The sequence below is a fragment of the Engystomops pustulosus genome, chromosome 2 (assembly GCF_040894005.1).
Source record: "Engystomops pustulosus chromosome 2, aEngPut4.maternal, whole genome shotgun sequence".
NCBI lineage: Eukaryota > Metazoa > Chordata > Amphibia > Anura > Leptodactylidae > Engystomops > Engystomops pustulosus.
Window position 1 is genome coordinate 61,909,622 of NC_092412.1, and position 23,780 is coordinate 61,933,401.

The 23,780-nt window shown below is 39.8% G+C and overlaps 1 protein-coding gene across 4 annotated transcripts in view; it reads left to right on the top strand.

Moving 5' to 3' along the window:
• STAC3 (SH3 and cysteine rich domain 3) overlaps window positions 1-23,780 on the top strand; it is a 56,795-nt gene that overhangs the window by 21,661 nt on the left and 11,354 nt on the right. Inside the window, exons 1-6 of one of the 4 annotated variants that reach the window (XM_072134907.1) lie at window positions 3,768-3,929; window positions 8,529-8,802; window positions 10,758-10,855; window positions 11,757-11,838; window positions 19,390-19,487; window positions 23,696-23,759. In XM_072134907.1, the coding sequence (XP_071991008.1) occupies window positions 3,921-3,929; window positions 8,529-8,802; window positions 10,758-10,855; window positions 11,757-11,838; window positions 19,390-19,487; window positions 23,696-23,759 (625 nt within the window). In that variant the 5' untranslated portion in view covers window positions 3,768-3,920. Of the gene's footprint in view, window positions 1-3,767; window positions 3,930-8,528; window positions 8,803-10,757; window positions 10,856-11,756; window positions 11,839-19,389; window positions 19,488-23,695; window positions 23,760-23,780 lie in introns of those variants that run through there. The other 3 variants (XM_072134909.1, XM_072134908.1, XM_072134910.1) reach the window with 3 other exon arrangements.

The following is a 23,780-nucleotide window of genomic DNA, read 5'->3' on the forward strand; positions in this document are numbered from 1 at the left end:
TGGCCTCCACAGTCACCAGATGTCAATCCAATAGAGCATCTTTGGGATATGGTGGAACGGGAGATTCGCATCATGGATGTGCAGCCGACAAATCTGCGACAACTGTGTGATGCAATCATGTCACTATGGACCAAAATCTCTGAGGAATGCTTCCAGCACCTTGTTGAATCTATGCCATGAAGAATTGAGGCAGTTCTGAAGGCAAAAGGGGGTCCAACCCGTTACTAGCATGGTGTACCTAATAAAGTGGCCGGTGAGTGTATAAATAAAGATTATTATTATTAGAACAATGTTTTGTAACTGTATCTCCATCAGCTACTTAGCTATCATTTTGTACAGAAACCGATTATTGTGACTGCAGATTGCCGGGTCACTGGAGGACACCATTGAAGATCTTGGGAGCACAGATGAAGATTGTGAGGATTATAATGCCAAAAAAGGCAGAGATTACACTCAGTGTGAGAATAAGGACTTCATATAGGTCCATATTAGCAACTTTGTGCACCCCAAGATGACACTCCAAGGCTCTATGAAAAAGCATTCAAGCCACAAGTGCACCAAAAGACACAGAGGGAACATTTCAGCCTCTACTGTGATAAACCCGTTATCAAACAGCGCACTTACATGCTGTACACTATGGAGTAATAGACACAACACAACAATACACTTGGCAGTGTGGGCCATTAGTAATATACTACCACCAGTTATGTATCAGAACATCACATATTTTTCTAAATTTGTATTTAAATCTTTATTAATAAACAAAACAATACATTGTTAAAATTAGCATATAAAGGAGGGCATAGATAAAAAGTGTATGCCTAAAATTGCTAAAAAAAAAAACCAAGCTAATGATGAATTAATACCCCCCCTTCTTGGCTAGATATGAAGTAACTATAATACAAGCCAAATAAAAACATATAGGCTACAGACAAAGGTGCATATAAGTTACCAATCCTGTATAGATAACCGGGCTGAGCACCTGTGGGCAGAAACTGACGAGCCCCAATATGTCATTGCAGCGTTGCTTCTTCTGTGGTTGTCACAATTTGGAGTAACCAGAATCTTGCCTCTAAGTTTTGGTGCACTCGCAGCTTTAATTAACTCTTAACTGATCAGTCTATTTCAGACCTTCAATTCCAAACTACCTTGTTAATTTTTATTTATTGCGCACAGCGGTATGAAGACTTGCTTTTGTATGTTTGAGAAACCGTGCATTATGGAAGAAATGTATCCTTGGGAAACCAGTTCCCGAAATCCATCTTGGGAAAGGGAGGGGGGTGTGGATTTAATAGGAATAATGTTACCGATAGTTTAATTCTTTTTTATTTCAATAATAACATGTAATGCTTTTTTATGATTTTGTTACACCATATTATGATAGCAGGTATGGTTCAGTAAAACACTACTGGCCTCATGACATGTGAGCATGCTGTATAAAAGGCAGGGTCACATGCTCAGGCACCATGACAGAGAGGAAAAGGCAGGGACTTTTTGGGGCAGCCAGGTAGGAAGAGGAGGCTGTTATATACAGGGATAGCTAGAAATTGTAATTAATTGCCCTTTTCAGGGCAGTGGGAAGAACTGCATATATAATGATACTGAACAATAGTGCAGCGCAAGTGACTGTGAGTGCATGTTAAATTTCATATGGTCTCATGTCTAAAGTCAAACAGTCTTATACACAGTCACTGCTTGTCTAATGTCAAACAGTCTCATACACAGTCCTTGCCTGTCTAATGTCGAATGGTCTCATACTGCTGTCACTGCAATAGCGCCTTATAGCCCAAGGAGAATAGCGGTGTCTGGATACCAATAGCATTTTATGAGACAGTGACATTAACAGCATTTTATTTTGTTTTGATTTTTTTTTTTTATAATTCATTGATTTATTTCTTTATTATACTTTTAATTTTCTGTTATTATTTTAAATACTTTCTCTAGCCCATTTTTGGCAGGGCAATTGCCCTGTCATTACCTCCATTCTGTAGCCCTCAACCCCTTACTACACCCATTTAATATCCACTTTTGAATTTCAGGTCCCCATTGATTTCAATGGGGTTCGGGGTCAGGTTCGCAATCAAATCCGTGTACCGAACCAAACTTTTTCTTGAAATTTTCAAGAAGGCAGCTTATCACTAACCCTGGCCATTAAAATGTTCTGTGTTGATTCAGACACTCCTGAAGTGAGATCCATAAGATGAATAAGAAAGTGAAAGTATTTTATCATTGGAACCCTTACAATTCACAGAATTAAGAAAATGTTTTAATGTTTTTAATAATAAATGTTTGAAAATAAAAGGAGAAATAAATAAAAGGAGATTTGGACTTGATATTTATCTCTGATTTTCCTAAATGGTCCATTCAAATGATATCACTTGTTAAGAGTATAAATTGAATTTTATTGAACAAACCTCCCAATGATATCAGTATATTCTTCAAAATTAACAAAAACTCAAAATGCTCAGTAGCAAATTATTTTGCACAGCAGAGGTTTAAAACATTTTATAGGTTGTTAAGAACTGAAAACAATCATTTGTTGAATGAGCAGCATTAGGAGGTCACATTCACTGAAATTTAAAAGTTATTTCAATCCAAAACATCGTAACAGGCCAAGTTACATGTAACATAGGACACTTCTGTGATATCACAAATTATTGCATCCATTGAACTTGTGTATTTTTGGAGAGTTTCTGCTTGAATCTCTTTGCATCATGTTAGAATAGCCTCTCAGAGTTTAAATGTGAAATGGCTCTCACCCTCATAGATCTATTGCTTGATTATTGTCACGGGTGCTCCTGCAACCCAGGTCCCTGGCACCCCTCTCTCCCCTAGCGCGGCAGAAGTGGGTCTCCTTATCTGTCCGCATTCCTTCAATACTTGTACTTTGCCTTGTACTTGTACTTCGCCTTGGCGAGAAAAGTTTCACCTGTGGAGCGACCTGGTGGTATTCCGCGGCAGCAAGTCCAACCCACTTTGTGGCGGGATCTAATGGAAACCGGGTGCCACTTAGACTCCACTCTCAGGTGTCTGCCAGGGGAAGTTGGTGGCCACACCATGAGATTCTCTCCTGCCCATAGCAGCCAGTGACACAGAGGTATCTTCACAGCATGAGATGGTGCATTGTCATTCATGAAGAGTATTTAGCTCCAGAAGGCACGATTCTTCTTTTTGTACCATGGAAGAAAGTGGTCAGTTAGAAACTCTATATACTTGCCGAGGTAATTTTCACACCTTCAGGAACCCTAAAGGAGCCTACCAGCTCTATCCTCATGTTTCAAAAGGCTAATAAGTAACGTTTTCCATACCTAGGGAATATTTTACCTTATGAAACAGCTCTCTGAAAAGATTAGACTATCCATTGATGGTCTGTAAAGAGCTATTTCATTAGACTCAGGACAGAAAGCTGATTTACAAACTGCTTGGATACTGAAGAAAGGCATGAGGAAAAAGAAGGGAGCAGGCATAGAAGTAGGCAGTAGCTAAGATAAGGACGTAGTATAGTTACAAACTAACTGTCTGATCCTTCAATGAAGATACATATTACACACCAACTACGGTATAAAATGTTGTTTGCTTATAGGCACATTTCTTCTCAGTCATCCTGTTCTATTGTCTGCAGTAAAGATGACCAAAGCCAAATTCTTTACGGCCTAGTAGCATTAAGTGATCAGCTGACTCCCATACTACGCCAGCCATATAAATATAGTCTTGCCAGCCATGAAATTAGAACAATGTCAACAATTATGTAATATGCTCAGGATATGCTCCCCTGCTCTGCCCACTCACTCATTAGAACAATCCTCTCAGCACCTTGCTTGGTACCCTGGACCTCTTCTTCACAGTCAGTTTTGATGGACTATGTAGATAGGTTGCTACAATTGTTATTCAGAATACAACTAAGAAAATAAGTTGCAGCCATGAAGAAGGTAACTTTTACATTTTGTGTCTCATATTTGAAATGTGATGGGTTTCTATTTGGTTTTTAGTTGGGCTTGGCCTTTGATGTGTCATATATATCATATGTGTATTGATATGGAAGGCTCTAAATTTCCTACAAATGTTTTCAGAATCAGCAGATGTCAGATGTGGAGCCATAGTAACATATCAGGAAACAGTTTAAGAGCTCATTCAGATGGGTGTATCTGTTCAGCATCTGCAAAAAATGGTGTTTTTGTTGTATCACCATCCATTTTTTCATGGGATCATGGCATCCAATTTATCATGCCCACCATTTGTTGGCTAATATTAGATGGCAAAAGCCTGGTTTTCCAGCATATTTTGAGATAAAAAAAGGACCATATACAAATACCCTCCATGTATCCTGTGTTTATTTTCTTCTTGTTCACCCATTGACTTCTATGGGTTAGGAATAACAAACATAGAAAAACAGTTGACAACTGTCCCTTACCATTTGTGGCAAATTAAAGATTTGCAGTTGCAGAAAGTTCTTTTCCCCTAAGATTTAGGAGATTTGATTTTTGCTCATGTACTTATTTCTATTAATTGTGAATTAATTCGTTTTTTTAATCTCTATGGACTTTGCATGCCAGAAGCCAGTTTGGACATTCATTCTATTGTTAATGTTCTAATTCTATATGTAAAAAAAGTACCACATTGTATTTTTATTTTATTAGGGCTGCATTTACACAGCCGCTGGGGGACGCATATACGGCCGATGTATATAAGCCGCATATCCGTCCCCATAGGCCGGCAATGCGAGCACAGCACCTTACGGAGTGGTACGGTGCCGCACGTGTGTTATATAGCTGGGGAAAAGGTCCTATCTTTCCCCGTAAAATGGCGCCATGCACTATGTTTCTCTATGCAGAGTGGCGGGCATGAGCAGCGCTCCACGGCGCCCACGCGTGCTGCCGTGCTACGGTTCGTGTGAAATAGAGTAACAGTTTAAGCCACTTAAATCTACTATCTAAACCAAGCATGATAAACCAGGGACACTTACTCAAAGATCCAGAGACACTGTGACTGACGTAATCTTCTTTACCTAATAAAACCTATATACATTTGGTATCCCTGTAATTGTACCGAACAAAAGACTATATTAGAGATGCCATTTGGAATGTACAGTGAAAGACGTAAAAACAGAGCCCAAAAGAAAATGGCACAAATGCGGTTTCTTGTCAATTTTACTGCATTTTGAATTGTATTTCCACTTCCCAGTACAAGGCATGGTGTATAAAATACCGTTACTAGAAAGTACAATTTGTTACACAGAAAATAAACCATCACACAGCTCTGTACACGGAAAAATAAATAAGTTATCAATTTTTATCAAAGTGAGGAGCACTAAAATGAAAATAAAATGGAAAATGTGAGTAAATTTTAGTGCTAAATGAATGTATTAATGATAAATATTAGTGAATTCCAAATCAGACCATCATTTTGTTTGAAGTTCTGTAAAATACTTAACAAACTTCCTACCTGCTGTTTTGAATAGTTTGAGGAGTGAAGTTAATAGAACGGGGTGATATGGGGGGGGGGGGGGTTGGGGTTCTATTAACAAAACCTCTATAGAAATAAAATAGTCTCTAAAATCATTTATTCTAAAATTTTCTCGAAAATTTGAGAGAAAGCTGTTCGATCTTGTGATCTTTCCAGCGTCATAATAAAACAAAAGGACACTTCTAAAAGGATGCCAGCACAAAGCTGAGATATGGCAAATGTTAGTAACTAATTTGGGTGGTAAGACTATCAGTTTGAAAAACAGAACATTTTGAGAATAGCAATTTTTTTCAAATGTTTACAAAATTCACATTTTTTTAATAAATAATTCTAAATCTAAATAGATTTATTAAGCTAAATATATCAACCAAAATTTCCCACTAACTTGAAGTATATAGAGGGGGATTTACTAATTCTGGCGCAAGCACGACTGTCAGCATCAGAGATCAGTCTCCGGAAAGCGCAGCCCGATGTATTAAAGCATGGCTGTTAGTAATTAATAGGTAGACGGAACTAATCAGTCATGCGTCATAAAAATGCCGACATCAATGAAATGTGCGCCAAAATCTTACATGGACTGCGCATTAAATTTGCTCTCTGCCCATTTTTTTCCTGGTTTATTGTGCGCCAAAATTGGTGCCAAAAAATGCAGACGAAATACACATAAATGTAATAGGTAATGTGGAAAAGTTAGGCCAGGACCACTTGGGCAAAACCCCCCCTGGAGGAGTCGGTATAGTCGGAAACATGTGTTCTTTCTGGCGCAAACTCATTATAAATGATCCGCAACAATTCTGCACCAAAAAAAAGTGAAATCCCAGCATTTTTTTTTGGCGCAGGTACAATACTACATCTCCCCCATAATGTCACAAAAAAAATCAACTAAAAAATAAAGCCGGTAAAGCCTTTTAAAGCTATTACCGGATAAAGTAACACATGCTGGTTTTGAAAAAGAAGGCCTTGGTTTTCAAGGCACAAATGAGCTTGGTCACTAAGAGGTTAATGTTGGCCACTGAAAATAAAAAATTCCATAGAAAAATACACTGGGGATATTTACTATGGGATTTCCGTTTTTTTGTGGCACTCCAACTGCTTGTTCCCTACTCTGACCCAGAGATGTTCCGCCTGCTCCACCTCTGCTCCTAAAAGGGCCATGGTTTTCGTGGTATGGAAACAATAATACAATTAATATGTGTATTTTACATTATTTTAAAATAAAATTGCTCTAGCAGAATACAAATCTTCACTCGGAAATCTACCACAGTTCTCTGCCTGTGGAAGTTCTGGTGCTGATAATCCAGGGGACAAAGTTGACTATGTCCTCTGGCTGTTATTACAGTGGCCATTGCTGCGGCTCTGAAAATTCTCTGACTGCTTTACAGATTTGTGGCACTCGGGACAGAAGATGGTACCAGGGACAGAAACTGGTCAGAGCAACAGCAGGAATGAAATGAAGGTGCCATTCAGTATCATTTAGTATTTTGTACCTGATGACAGGATTAAAGGGCATCTTTATTGCAAACCAGAAAAATATATATTTTATATAACATATTTTTCAGGTTCTCAATAGAAATGATTAACTTTAGTACTTGCACTAATAGTAATATTCTAGTGTCAATACACGTGAGGCTGGGTGCACCTCTCGTTTTGTGCCTTAAGTTATAAGGACACATTAGGGGGATTCTGATGTGTACTTACCGCGTATGGCACAGACATATCCCACTGTATAAGCATATGTCACACAGTGACTCCTCCTCCCCCTCCTCCCTGGTGGAGGAGTCCAGCAGCCGATGTACGGGGTGTTTCCCTAGTGATGTCACTGTCCTTATATGTCTGATAATGACAGCAACGGATTGCCCCTCCTGCTCAGCGACAAATTTGCTCAGCTAGCCAGACGAGGGATGCAATACCCTGTATCTGCTCTCCATAGGCTACTATTGCCTTTGATTAGTGCGTATGTTGCTCAGCAGGAAGGAGCAGGATGCAAAGATGTAGCTTGCTACGTTTTTCCATCCTGCCTTCTTCAGCAGATGTGACGTAGGCAACAACTATGCCTCCACCTGCCAATACATGTCAATAGATACACTCAGTCATACTTGATGTTAAGGGGGCTGCCTTTCAAGGTAGCAAAAGGAGGTATTGTTTTCCATTTAACACCAACTTATTTGCATTCTTCCCTGAATACATTGGGAGCTGAGTTAAAAACTAGATGTTAAGAGGCAGAAATGAACATGTAATTCTTCCCTTCTGCGCCTCACTGTGCGCCCCACAAGAAGGACCATCCACATGTGGGGAGTCTCCGTACTCGAGAGAAATTGCATAACAGATCTCAAGATGAGTTTTGTAAATTTTAGGGCTAAATGAACATATTAATGTCAATATTGGACCATTCTAAATTCACCTCCGTTTTGTTTTAATTACTATGAAGATCTCAAAGGGTTAACAATCTTCCTACAAGCTGTTTATGATAGTTTGAGGGGTGCAGATTTGAAAATGGAGTGATATCTAGGGGATAATAGTATATATTTCAAATTTCATTAAAAACAATAATGATCCACAACAAAGTCAATTCTGAAATCTACTTGAAAATACGGAAAATCAATGTTCGATTTTTGAGTTTGCGTGACATCAAAAGACAATATGAAAACATAAAGCAGACATATGGGAAATGTAATTTAGTAACTAATTTTGTTCTTAAAATTATTTGAATGAAAACGACATAATTCCGAATTTTCAAAATGGGAATTGAAAAAAAGCATCATTTTTACATTTTTCTTATAAATAAAACAAAAACGTATCCGCGAAAATTTACCACTAATGTACAACATGTGACAAAAAACGCTCCCAACAACACTTTGCTAAGTTAAAGTGTTCAAAAGTTAAAACTATATAAAGCAACACATGTCAAATGACGAAAAATGGGGCTGAGCCTAAAGTAAAAAAATTGGGTTACTTATTGTCTTACTTGTCAACAAACCTACAATTGCTTTGGATGTTCCAGTTATGAACAGATAATGAAGTTCTCTATTGTGTAGAATAAGTTATATTATTAAATGTTTTTCCAGGTTCAAAAGTTAAAGAACATGTTCAAAAAGAAGAAGAAGGAAGAAAGTGAACCCCAGGCTCCAACTCCAGAAAATCAGCCAAATGGTGAGATACCAAACTCAGGTCCTATTATTTATTATATCTATGAGTCAGAAGAAGAGGAAGAAGAGGAAGACAAGAACGACGAACCTCCTCCAGAACCCCCTAGGCCCGTCAATGACAAACCTCATAAATTCAAGGATCACTACCTGAAGAAGCCCAAGTTCTGTGACGTTTGCGCCCGTATGATTGTTTGTAAGTCAGCCTTATGTTTCACAAATGTTACGTTTGCAGTTAGTCGCAGCTGGTAAAAGCAGGAAAACACACAAACTCAGGACATGATATTTTTTATATTTTCATTTAATGATCTTTGAAATATTCCAAGCCTATTTTCATATATTCCATTATAGAGTTAAAGGGTCTGGGACTCACACGATAACAAGAATGAGGGATTCTGTTCACACTAATTGATGGAGTGGCAGGTTGAGCATGCATTTTACCCCTCCATTAAATATTATGAAAACTTTGGAAATTGCCAAGCATAGGGTTCGACTATTTCCAGCAATCCTATAGACAGGGAATGAGAGTGGTGCAAATCTCCGGTCAGAGCACTCAGCACTCTCATGGGCAGAGAATGGGAGTGCGAGAGATACTCTACCAATGTGCGGAGTTATTTCCAATACTCCCATTGTATTGACTAGAGCAGCAGAGTACATACTCAACCTTCTCCTCATTCATTGGGCTTTTGTTCAGCTTTCTTGAAAGATGAATTTCTACACAAAGGGGCCCAGCCACATCAGTTTGATAAGTGTCCATTGACCTCTACCATTATTGCAAAGAATAAAGGAATCTAAATCCTGAAAGTGTGCTGGCATCACCAAATTAATAGTCAACTAAAATATGGCAAACTCAAAAATATCCGACTTTCGGCAACATGTGCCGGTTTTTTTACACTATAAAAATCTGTAGCATCTTCAGGTTCCCCGGATTAAGTTTGCTGTAACTGTTTGCCCTCATGCACATGAACGTTGTTCATGTGGACAAATGTATTTCTCTGGGCTCATACATTTAGCTGTGGTTTTCCCCAGCAATCCCATACAGTCATGACAAACGGGCCACAAATAAGGACTGTGGATCCATTGTTAGTGACTGGGATCACACAGGTCATTATTAGTCGGACCTATTAGTCGGATGATCGGACCTGTTTAAATTCGGGTTCAGCCAAATTCAGTTGAACACAAATTTTTATATCCTCAAGCAACTTTGCCAGCACCATTGCTAGAGCCAATTGCGGGTGGGTGTGGGTGTTTCCAGTAGTATATAAACTAGCGCAGGCTCATGTGCGCTGGCACTGACCTGCCACCAGAGTGTCAATAGGGTGGGTCATCATCCAGGACAGGTAATCCGTGTTGCTAGCAGCATTCAAATAGTTAATGCCTGCAATTGGTGCCAGCACTGATCGTATGCGTTAACTGCTGGGGTAGTGGCGTCAAACCTGTCCTTAGCCCCCGGTTTGGTACAAATCCCAAATTTTTCATGTATGCTCAACACTAGTCTTTATAAAGGTGGGGTGAGGGTGCATACAAGCGTTCCGATTTTCAGATGGTGTTTTTGAAGCCAAAAGCAGGTGTGGATCAGAATGAGAGGGAACATATCATTGAGACAAGCTCCTTTTTCACTCCAGTCCTGGTTTGGACATCAAAAACTGCATCTGAAAAATTGAACATGTGAACACAGCCTTATAGAGATTCCATCACAGACTTGACGATTCCAGCAATAGTAAATTTGGCAATTGTTCATGAGAATAGAATGCCTCATATTGTTTTTATGATATCATGTCCTGGTACTTATGACCCTCTGCAAAAGTCATTCTATCCAGTCCTTTCCTATTCATTTTTTTTGTGATATCATCCAAAGCTGCTGCTTCGTGTCAGTGAGAGAGCTGAGGCAATGTAACGTTAGAGGAACCTCAATTACTCATAGGCCTGGCAGAGGCACCGGAGCCACTTAACTATTCTGTCTGGGCATGTGTTTACCGACCGAAGCTCCTAAACCCCCCTACAGTCTGTGTAAAGTGCACTGTTCCATGATTGATGCTATCATATTAGGTGAAATACTCACTAGATAGATGGAAAAGTCCACACTTGTAAAAGTCATACATGACAAAAAAACATTACTTATAACAGATTTTGTATTTTTCTTGGTTGCAGTAAACAACAAGTTTGGATTGAGATGCAAAAACTGCAAGACTAACATTCACCACCATTGTCAGTCCTATGTGGAGTTCCAGAAATGTTTTGGGAAAATAGTAAGTTCATGTTCTCAGACATCCTGGTACAAATGTGACAAAGGCCTTCCCAAAAATCTCTTATTTTAGAGAAAATTCTGTTTTTCTCTTTATGTAAATGTGCATTTTAGTGCACCAGGGGCATGGCCTAGCCTGCTGGTTTTCCTCTTTCTATGATGCCCAGCACTGCCCTCGTACTAAATGACTGACATCCCTTTAAATAAAAAGTACAAAAAGAAGAAAGCAGGTGCCCCGGCAGGTGAGGACACTCCCCCGAAGCACTGAGATGCAACTTATTTTTCCTTAAAGTAACAGAAAAATTATGTCCAGACAGCAATGTCTCCCATATAGGGGCACATTTACTAAGGGCTTTGCGTCAAACTTTTGTTGGACTGTGCACGTTCTTCATGGCTAAAGCGGCTTGCACAGGTATTTAAGAAGTGTCTGCACTGGGATTGTGTCGCATGTGACCCTTTTGCGGAACAGCTGCGCTAACCTCCATGCAATACAAATTAGGGTGGGTGCCGTCGGATGGTCATACTGATTCGGACCAAGCGTCGTATTTAACTTTCAAATTGTGTTAACATCTTATGTTAAAGATGCACCACAAAAAAGATGGTGAACTCTGACTGGCCAGTGCAGGAAAGCGCCAGATTCATGATTTCTGGCGCACAATCTTAGTGAATCACCGCAAGCAGCATTATAGACGAATTCAGTGAATTTGTGTGACCTGTAAAAATGGGGACAAACACCAGTGCACGAAGCGGCTTTAGAGTTCATAGGAAAAGTTTTATTAACAAAATTACTCAAGAAATCCCCATTCAATTACATAATGATGTACAGATTGTGTAATGCACACTATGTACCTGTATAGAAATTGAACAGTAATATATGTATTAATATGTTTGACTTTTTCTTGCAGCCTCCTGGTTTCCGCAGGGCTTACAGCTCCCCTCTGTACAGCAACCAGCAGTATGCGTGTGTAAAGGAACTGCTGCCCTTCTGTGAGTTCTGATGCTCTTTATGTCTTATTATACTATAGAAACTGTGCACCAATTAGCTGATTTAAAACATATTCATATGTAGAGGGAGAGAGAGATTGAGAGAGAAAGATTTGTTTCACTAATCCATTGTCATTGGGAAGCAAAAATAGATAGATAAATAGATGGGACTGAAGTTTATTTTCAGTACATTTCTCCAAACCTTATGCAGTTGTCTGGGACAGTGGCAGGAACAATACAAACTTTCAGTCTACATACTGAAACTGCATACAGAATACTAAAAGTAGCTTATTAGAAGCCTACTACTGTCATTCCCACTGCTGCTAGATGGTTGTATGATTTTACTCCAAAGCATGGTAAGACTGCAAAATACAATATACATTTTAGATATGATATCTGGATTCAGAGGCAACACAAAAAAATTGTGTTGTGATGAACTTTGCTATGTGAGTGAATGTCGCAAATTTTCACAGAAATATGCAAATGCAAAAACAGGCAGTCCCCGAGTACAAGATAGGTTCCTTAGGTTTTTTCTTAAGTTGAATTTGTATATAAACTGTATATTTTATAATTGTAGCCCAAGACACTTTTTCTTTGTCCCAGTGACATTGGATTTTCAACATTTTTTGCTGTAATGGGACCAAGGATTATCAATAAAACTTTATTACAGACACCTTACAGCTGATCATTGCAACCTGGAAGTAAAGTAATGTATCCAGAGAGCTTCACCAGAGGTTACAGGGGGGCAGAGGGGTAGGTATGTAACTAGAAGTGTCTGTAAGTTGGGTGTCCTTAAGTAGGGGACCACCTGTATATGAGAAAAAAAGAGAAAAGGCTAAAATAAATGACCCCAATAAACTATGGCTGTTTCTCCACTCTTGACCACAAGATGGCACCATTATACTTCTTTGTTCCAAAAAAAAAAAAGCCCATAATAATTCTAACTTTGATATTTGGTTCTCTCTATACAAAATAAATACAAGACTGAAAAAATAAAGCTCCTCTATATTTAAAAGAAATAAACTTTACAAAAAACAGACAATAAAACTGTTCATGTAGACTGCATATACAATAAAGTCAGGTAACTGTTAAAAGACAAAAGAATCCAAGAGGTTAAAATAAGGGGATTTCACCTGGTCTGAATCTAAGACACGTATTTATTGCACTTTTTCATAAATCTGTTGGTAGCTTAACAAAGCGCTTGTAAAGTAGTGTGGCCCAACAGTTAAAAGTATCAACACAGAATTTTACTATGGGCTAAACAATACATAGAGCACTAAGCTTTCCCTTACTAGTGTTGGTTTGTCTAGCCAGCAGCTTATTATACATCTAATTCTTAGACTCCAATTTACTGTAATAACTCTGTATCCCCTGTGTATGCAAATTAGATTCTATGCGTTTATGCACATTCATGGGTTAAACCAGGGACACACGCCTCTCTTTCCCCTTCCCTCCTCTTTCACTCCAATTCCTATGCTTGCATACTTCTATCCAGTGTCACCGGCGGTGGTGTAACTTGAAGCTGATGGGCCCCAGTGCAAAGTCTGTGCCAGGCCCCATGACTATAATGTATGTTTTATAGTACTAGTCTTCTAATATTGGAAAGTGACCCCTTATGGGCCCGGTTGCGATAGCACCCTCTGCACCCCCTTAAGTTACGCCCCTGTTCACAGTCCTTTTCATCTAGTCTCCTTCCTCACAAGCACAATTTCAAACGAGATCTAAGCGGTGGTAGATAAGAGGAAAAGAACTGTAGACCAACCATAAAGTCCATACCTACCCCCAGCCAGGTGTCCATACCTACCCCCAGCCAGGTGTCCATACCTACCCCCAACCTTCATAGCAGAGATGTCGCTGGGATTTAGGAAGGAAGGCTCTAAGAAAATATTTTAGTCTCTGCCATTGTAATAATTGGATATTTGTAAGAACATGATATGGCATGTGTTTTTTTTTAATTTTATTAAAATAAATAAATTAAAATGTAACTTAAATGTAGGTCTAAAGAACAGAAAGTTTGCAATTTACACATGATTTATCATACCTTAATATATTTGTGATATCCCAACAACTGACCTCCCAGAAACAAGAGTTGTGATGTCTATGCAGTGATGTCACAGTAGCGGACCTGACTAGAAATGTGATGTCACAGCAGCTTACCTGAGAATGTGATGTCACAGCAGCTGAACTGACTAAGAATGTGATGTCACAGCATATACCCTGACTGAATATGTCACAGTAATAGCAACTTACCTGACTGAGAGTGTGATGTCACAGCATCTACACTGATTATGTCACAGTAATAGCAACTAACCTGACTGAGAGAGTGATGTCACAGCATCTACTCTGATTATGTCACAGTAATAATTCCTTTTTTATGGCTAACTGAGAATATTTGATGGTGAGCTTTCAAGAATACTAGTTCTCTTCGTCAGACATGATGTTATATATGAAAAACAACAGCTTATTTGACTGACAATGTGACATCACAGCATCTGACTGAATGGGGCTCATTTACTAAGTGCCCGAATCGCGCACTTTCGTCGGGTTTACCGACAATTTCCGATTTGCCCTGAATTGCTTCGGGATTTTGGCGCGCGCGATTGGATTGTGGCGCATCGGCGCTGGCTTTCACGCAACAGAAATGGGGGGGCGTGGCCATTGGACAACCCGACGGATTCAGAAAAACCACGGAATTAAAAAAATAATTTGTGTCGCAAGATCAGCACTTACATGTAACCAAGGAGAGGAAGGCGAACTAAGGCAGACCTCAGCGCAGCAGCGACACCTGGTGGACATCAGGCGCACGGACCTTAGTGAATCCCGGCAGAACCCGAATCTTTGTCAGAGAACGCGTCGCTGGATCGCGACTGGACCAGATAAGTAAATGAGCCCCAATATCTCACAGTAACAGCAGTTTACCTGACTGAGGATGTCATGTCACAGCAGCTGCCTTGACTGAAAGCTCAACACTAGAGCAGCTTATATGATAGAGAGCATGATGTTACAGCAGCGCCCCTGACTGATACACCCTTGTGATACCACATTATCTTACATTTTACCAGCATTGTAACAGAAGGCCTTAATAAGTAGTTTAAACTAAAATAGCTTTTTTCTTTACATGGTGTGGATGGGTCTTGACAGTCTTTTCATCTGCAAGTACAGAACAGATAAAATATTCTACAAATTATGTTCACAAATTGAGCTCAAAATCCACTCTTGGCAATCTAAAAGAGAGTGTTAATCGTATGCACATAACACAAGAAGCCCTAACACATAAAAAGTACTTAGAAATATTTGTAACATTTGAATTTAGGTTAGAAATAAAATGAGGGGTCAACTAATGTCTTGGTAATACAACATTCTCCTTATGGATTATGTGTATCCAGGATTAAGCAGGGGGCATCTATTACATCTTGAGGAATGAATGTTTTGTATATTAACATAAAAGAAGTTATTTACTGTAAGACCCGTATCACTATGGAGCCTACACCTCTTCTACTCAAGGCCCAGTTGAAACCAGCACCAGGCCTTTCCATTACACTCTTTCATTATAGAACGTAACAGAAATTAAATACAGAAGATGAGTGGAAGGTTTTCCACTCCATTGCCCATACGATTCCAAGTACAGAAGGGTAGCTTCCTTTATGGTCTTCTTATAAATAGCAGAAAAAAATGAGATTTTTACACTTTTTTTCTGCTATAATTAACAGAAGGGCATGATGAAAGCTGCATAACTGTGATGTTACTGAGGTAGTCTCAATCACCAGATTGATCACCTATTTTTTGGATAGGTTTAGTAACATAAGCATTCTTGTCAAATCTTCCGGAAAGTCAGGGAGACTCCCAATAAACTGGTGACCTTCAGAGTCCCAGATGACTGTGACTATTCCAAGCCAGGTGCATTTCTCACACATGTTCACACAGTCATTTGAAATCTTACTTAAGGACTTTCACTATAAATTAGAACCCGCAAAAGGAGTATGATGGTTTGTTGAGAGACCACATCACAAAAATGGCCGTCTGGTGTGGCCACCCAAAAATTCCCTCAACTACCCCTCTTTAAAGTTGGCAAGTATGAATATTAGATTGTTGAGGATCCAACCCTTGCAGTATAGTTCTTTACCTCCTATATCCTTTTTCTATCAAGCTTAACTCTGCACAAATTGAAGTGGCTGTGCCCTGTTTTGACGCTCGCTGTAGCTTAGTCCAATTGAAGTGCAGTAACTGTCTAAGGCCCCTTGCCCACAAATGTTTTTAAACCTCCGTGTGCTACGCATTTTAATACTAACGGGCAATAGGGTCATTCATCTGAAAGGTCATATTACCCTCTGCAGAGTGTGCGAGACAGGCTGCCGTACTGTAAAAGATGGAACATGTTTACAGAACAGCCACCCGGCTAGCTTTAGAGAGAAGATGGGTGAAGAGCTCTCACCCTCCACCCCAGTCATGTGCTAAGCCCAGGTATAGCCCAGTTGAGAACATGGCCATCTGCAGGTGGCCTTAAAGAGAGAGAGAGAGCTATCACACTACTAAACTATCAGGACCATCCAGTATATTTTTAAATATCCTTTCAGTAATTCCCTCTTTTGACTGAAATATTTAACATGTTTTTGGTAAAAAAAAATTAAAAATAAGAATCTCTTCTTTCAAATCACATCTGAATTGGGTGAGAATTCACATAAAGGTGGGAATTCTAGAAAGGATATTAAATTGCAGACGATTACCATCAATGATGTACAAATCCTCTAACAGGCACGCTTTAAGGAGAAGGGAGAATCTTATGACTCCTTCTCATGTCACTAATCTAATCATGAAAGAACCATGTTCAAGGCAAGTTATTTTACATCGTCTAAATTCCTCTAGAGCGCATTAAATTCCTCCTATCAGTTTTTCTTTGCCAAATAGATGAAGTTATTTATAATTAAAGGGACTTTGTAGAAGATTTCTTCCAATTGTTCGCATTAGTGTGAGGAGAAGCAAGTTATTTCTGGGCTTTCGTTTCATTGTTTTGTTAATTAGAACATTCTTGTTTGCAGTTTAGGTGAGAAATGTCCTGTGGCTTATTGTTATTGAGATGTTGTGTTGGAACCTGTCTGGAAGAGTGTAGAAATTGCAAAGAATTCTATTGCTTTATTGTATAGTAGATGGTGTATACGACACCAAAAGATTTTTCTTAAAGACTAGTTAAATTATAATAAAAATGCAGTTTTTTTGTTTATGTGAACCGTGGTGTATTGTTTTCACTGACAGCATTGATTGATTTGCACCACATCCATAGGTCTACTGGAACTATGCTCAGGTTTATCAATAGTTAACCCATTGTTACTGACAGACTATTGTTCAACTTACATTATTCCCTTGCTGTTCTGTCTTGTCTGGATTTCAGAGTTCTGGTCCAATCACTTTCTGGGGCTGGATCTGACATCACATAGGTCTGCCTGCACTAGATTTAGTTCTAAGTAGGCCCCTGGTATCCTGTTATTCTCTACTCTGTATCCTGGTATTTGACCCTTTGCTTGGCCCTTTGCTTGGTCTCTATGTTTTACACTTTAGTACACAAAAGGAATGTGGCCTCCAGGTGGGAAGTGGGCTTAGTCTTAGGGTCCACTGTCTCTGTAACCTGTTCCCTCCCACATCCTGAATTACAGTGCAGTGATATTCTTTCTATGAAAATGCAAAAACATAAAAGGTGTATTCCAGGAATAAGGATAATTAAAATATAAATGGGTCCTTAAAAAATAAGCTAATGTGTAATTAGTTGTTGTTTAAATTTTGCTCCCCTTAGTAGAATAATGCTGTTGACATATACTATAATGAAGAATTAAAATGCTACTGGCCCTTTAACCAGTCCGTTGATCTTCTGAGCGTGGAGCAAACACAGGACAGAAGATGGTTGCTGGTCACATGTCAACATCACATGTCCTGCACCTGCCCGGGCAGGTCATGTGATCACCACTATGTTTGGCTGTAGTTGGTTGGGTGCATTGCATCCAGTATGGGCAATGTTGTGGTGAGAGGCCAATTCAGTGAGGTAATGTGCAGTGATAGCAGTTACACATCATCACTATGTTAACAGAGCAAGACAGTCTGTTAGATTATGACTGGAAGCAGAGGAGGAGGAGTTACTGCGATCATGGGGCTTGTAGTTTCCAGTGGCAGCCCTCTTTGTGATACCTCTGTCTACTTTAGAAAGCCCATAACATTTTGTGAATCATAAAATCAAACTGTGATTAATGACATTGAGTTTTGTTATAATCATTTATTTATAGCATTATGGGTTTTTGTTTCAGATGTTCATAATCCAGGAATACACCTTTAACTGGTGTATTCATTCATGAGATCCCAATAGATCTAAAGGGTTCCTTTGGGAGACTATAAAAAAATATAAAAATAATTGACTATAACAAGACATTAAATGGTAACAGGTGAAGAATCAGTGATGTATACAAATCTCAGAGGCCACAAGGAAATGTGTACGGAATACAACATAGCAAGGTGGAACCATATGTTACATAGTGTGTAGTGCAATGCTTTCATGGATGGTGTAGTATGTATCACTTCTATATAATCGAGTACATACCTACATATGAGTACCATTACGTAAGTAATGTGTCTAGAAGTAGGTTGTATGCAGATACTGGTACCCAGAATTCATTGCATCTGAGATTTATACAGAGATCACCTGAGAAGTAGGACTTGAAGTGTGCACAGTGAGAAAGTCTAGAAAATACCTGCATACACAGTGTGGGATAACATTATACAGTCATACAAGCCTCTTGCAGTAGCAAATGTTTGTCTTAAAGATAAAGCCATGGATGTCTAAGTACAAACTACATGTTATGGCAAAACTGTGAATTTCTACCACTTATATCGACCCCTTTATAGTAGCCACTTAAAATGACTCTTAAAATGACCCTTACAGTATCCCCATCTTATGCCACCTTTCTGTGCCCCCCACCTTTTAGCTAATGGCTTCAGGTCTGGAGCTCTCTAAAGGTGGTCCTTGGCTCTTGGATAATTCTTTTCACTCTTCCACCTGAAATCTTGTGGGGAGTACCTGGTCATGGATTATGTTGAAGTGGCAGGATCGCTTATTAATTATTTTATAATTGATAGATTTCAGACGGTGTCATGGCTTTCCATGGCTTTCGGCTCCTCTCCTTCTTCATATGTTCAAACCTTTTCCCCTGCATTTCTCATAATTGCACATAACTTAATTTATGGCTTGATTTCTCTGCCATTGTGGATTGGATGAGTTATTACTCTCATCTGTCACTGGCAGCTTTAGAAATATATTTACTTTATAAAGTAAGTGATGTGTTTCACTGGGCAGGTGACTACACAGTATGAACTTGGTCTCATCCAGGCCCCAGAGGCATATCATGCACATGAGGGGAACATTTTGGGATCATTATATTAAGTTAGAATGCGGGTATTATGCAGTTATTAGCCTATAAGCCTAACTTTACAGGTTATAAAGTACAAATCTTGGCATGGAGCTTAGTTGTGTAACTGAGCATACACACTAAACTTATCTTACCTTTTCTATCACAGCTGCGGCCAATCGCACAGATCCTGTCTTTGACACTCTGAGGACTGGTGTTATCATGGCCAATAAAGAAAGGAAAAAGGGGCAGGATGACAAGAAGAATGTGAGTAATCTATCATGTACATTGTAAAATAAAAGTAAACATTGAGAACATACAGTATGTCTTTCTAATGTGCTTCTAAAGTTAAATTGGCTTTACTGATTGAATTGTACATTTATTAAACTGCATATCCATTATATCTCTCATACTTACATTTATAGAAAATCTGTAGCTTCCAACGCTGCCGGGGATAGTAAATATCTGCTTTCAGCTATAACAAAATAGAATGGGTTAACAAAAAATGTTTTATATGTATCTATAGACTGTCTATGTCACTGACTGTCTCTGTCACTGACACTGTCTGTCTCTGGCAGACTCTTTTAGTGACTGTCTGTTGCTGGCACTCTCATTGCTCTAGTTGCACATGGCAGCCAATTAGATCTAAAGTTTAATTTTTGCACAGCTGTTCATAAAATTACAGGTGAGCTCTGATTGGTTTCCATGAGCAACTGAAACAGTTTTATCTCATACATTTCTGATAAATTTCCCCCATCTCTGGATCCCTATACACCTTATCTTCCACATCAGCATCTTCTACTCATTGCCTGTAGTAGCCAATCACAGTTCAGAGCTCATATAAATGAACTGTGGCAGAACAGCAACCAATCACGGCTCAGCGTTCCAACTGCCACAGCAGACAATGCCTTCTATATATGGTGGTTAATAAGTGGATTTTGGAAAGGAGGGGGTGAAAATTTCAAGTCAAAACTGAGTCTATGACGTTCCCTGAGTCACAGAGAGCTGCTGTGCAAAACGCGACGGTACAGATTTCTTTAGTGGACATACATACATACATACATACACTCAGCTTTATATTAGATCTGTCTGAGTAAGGCTACATTCACATGAACTTGTGCCCGCTGTAGCGTCCAGTGCGCTGGAGAGGAGTGGTGACCCCTCCCCTCTCCATAAAGCTGCACGGCGTAAGGCCGTGCACATGGGGAAAGATAGGACATGTCCTATGTATGGCCATGTGAATGAACCCTAAATGGTATAAAAGATTGTTGAACTTTTGTTATATAATACATAGGCGCTTCTGTTTGAATTAGCAAAATCAAAATCACATATAAAATACATGTAAAAACGTATTAATGAAAAAAATGGATTTGTGATTGTGTTTTTTCACTTCATAAACACAAGTGTGTGTATTTTTGGGCAACATACAATAGACCTGTGCTCCCTTGTTTGTTGCCTGTGTGGAGTATGAGGTTCACTCATGTGCTGATGACAGTAGAAAAGACTGCCTAATAAGCCACAAACTCACACATGACACAGCCATGTGTATGAGCCTATAGAAATACATGGGGATTTGTGGTAGCTGTTTTGTTTAAGGATTTACATTAATTGGAAACACAAAGGGGTGGATGTGCTAAGACTTGGGTATTAAATGGCAGCCTTCACTGTTCCGCTGCCATTGCAAAAAATGGGATTTGCTCAGTTCCGTATTTACCGGCGTATAAGACGACTTTTGAAGACAGAAAAATCTTCTGTCTTCTCTGGGGTCGTCTTATACGCCGGTAATCGTCTTATACGACGGGTCCCGGTGCATGGAGAGGGCTCACGGGCTGAGCCCTCTCCATAGCCAGTAAGTCTTTGCTGCATATTGCAGCAAAGGCTTACCGGTAACACCCGCGATCGGTGCTAGCACAGGGTGTTTGCACAGCGATGGCTGCCGGCAGCCTCAAAAAGCTGCCGGCAGCCTCAAAAAGACATTGGGGTGCATACTCACCCTCCGTTGGCCCCGATGTCCGCGCGGATCGACTTCCGCGCAGTCTTCTTTCTTCTGCTGGGCGTCGCCATGCTTTTCCCCGGGGCGGCGCCTAGTATGACGTCAGCAGCGGCGCGTCATACTAGGCGCCGTCCAGGGGAGAACAATGGGGCGCCCGGCACGAAGTTAGTGAAGACAGAAGACGGGCGCCGAAGTCAGAAGAGGACCCACGCGGACATCGGGGGAGCAGCGCTGCAGGTCGGGGCCACCGGAGGGTGAGTATATAAGTTTATTATTTTCTATTAATGCTGGGCTGGCTGGATATTACTGGGGGCAGTGCTGTATACTACTGGGGGCTGTGCTGTATACTACTGGGGGCAGTGCTGTATACTACTGGGGGCAGTGCTGTATACTACTGGGGGCTGTGCTGTATACTACTGGGGGCTGTGCTGTATACTACTGGGGGCAGTGCTGTATACTACTGGGGGCAGTGCTGTATACTACTGGGGGATGTGCTGTATACTACTGGGGGCTGTGCTGTATACTACTGGGGGCTGTGCTGTATACTACTGGGGGCTGTGCTGTAATGGTAATGTTGTTGTTGTATGCCTTATGTTTATGAGCGACAGTTTTCCTGCTATATACCTGCATGTCATAAGAATTTACATTAAAAAAAGGACCATGTTAAATTCAAATCTGTTTTTTGTTTTAATTTTTACCGGTGTTTTGTATGCGTTGGAAAAGGGGTAGTCTTATACGGCGAATATATCTTAAACTCTATATTTTAAACAGGAAAGTAGGGGGGTCGTCTTATACACCAGGTCGTCTTATACGCCGGAATATACGGTAATTTCAGCCTTGTAGTAAATCCAACATGGCGGTCCACAGCTTTCTCCAGATTTCTGCCAGGTTTGAGTTGTTTAGACCAAGTCAAATCTGGTATAAACAGCAGTAGTAATTTTTGCAATCATCAGGTGCAGAGTTTAGTAACTTAGGTTGGGGAGGGCATTCACACTCCCAGCCAAACTGTCCGTACCCCCATCCATTCTCCTCCACACCTCATCACACCCCAGGTGCCTGCAGGGCGCTAATAGCAAAAAAATAAAAACAGCGGCATTGCTGATTTTAATGAGTCTTGCTTGCCAGAAACCAAGTGGGCGAGACGTACATCTCCCCCAGAATGTGCAAATTTTACCTGCAAAAATCATTTTTTTTTACCAGATGAAAAACCCTTCTGTGTATTTTCAACCGGATGTTTTTATATAAACTTCTATTTCTGTATTATGCCTATATATATATATATACCTTATATACTCGAGTATAAGCCTAGTTTTTCAACACAAAATTTGTGCTCATAAACCCTAATTCGGCTTATACTCGAGTCAACTAAAAAATAAAGTCAAAAATCACCTTTCTGACATCACCTGTAGGTCCTCTTCTGTCTGAGACAGAAGAGGACCTATGGGGGACGTCGGAAAGATGAGTACAGTGTTATTATTTTTTCCTACTACAGGGGCTGGGCAGGCTGTATGCTACAGGGGCTGGCAGACTATATACTGGGAGGCTGTAACCTATGCATTTCCCACCCTCGGCTTATACTCGAGTCAATAGGTTTTCTCAGTTTTTTGTGTTGAAATTAGGGGTTTCGGCTTATACTCGGGTCGGCTTATACTCGAGTATATACGGTATATATATATACTAATTTACTAATTTTTTATTTTGTTTCAATAACATTTCATTTGGACACTATACACTGTAATATAAATTTATAATATAAATGCAACACCGTAGCACATTTGTAGGCTATATAACCTAGAAATATAGATGATTTCTAGAGCTGTATTCCGCATATCTCCTTGGGCAGGTTTCACACAATCAGTATTTTGTACCCGGTTTTGCAAGCCATTGTATAATTGAAAGATTAGTAATTTCGGGGTGTGCCTTTAAAACTCTGATGCAAAATACTGACCAGAATACTGCCATATAGACCAGATCTTACAGAAGGAAATCACTATTATGCACCTCCAGTCTTGTATCTTAGTTCTCTGGCCAAAACAGAGTGTTGTTAATGTTGATACACTTGTAGGCCTTCAACACCTGGAGCACATACATGAGTGCCCCTCCAAACATATGTTGTCATCTTGGCTTTCCATCAGTTTCCATCAGTGTATCAGTTTATATTGTATCTTGCCATTGTGTCTCCTTCATACTCCATTTTGTTCAGATTCAGCTTTGTCATCACTTTGCGGATAATTTATGTTTTATCTGCATTTTTTTTTACAAACTCTCGTAGAAAATTAAGTTCAAACTTTTCCAAGGTCTTTTTCCGACTTTCATTCCTGTGCAAATGAGTACATTTCTTGACTAGAAAATGAGCCTGGCACTGATATGATAATTGTGCCGTGTTCCGCTATGAAGTGTAGGGATAAAAGCTAAATATTCTGATTAAAATTGCCCTTGTTTCAACTTCCCCTGTATACATGACTGTGTTGTTTCCCCTCAGCCTGCTGCCATGATTGATGAGGAACCCGAGCCCCCAAAACAGGAGGAAGGAAAGCAGGAAGGAGGTAAGGGTCTTCACCGGTGAT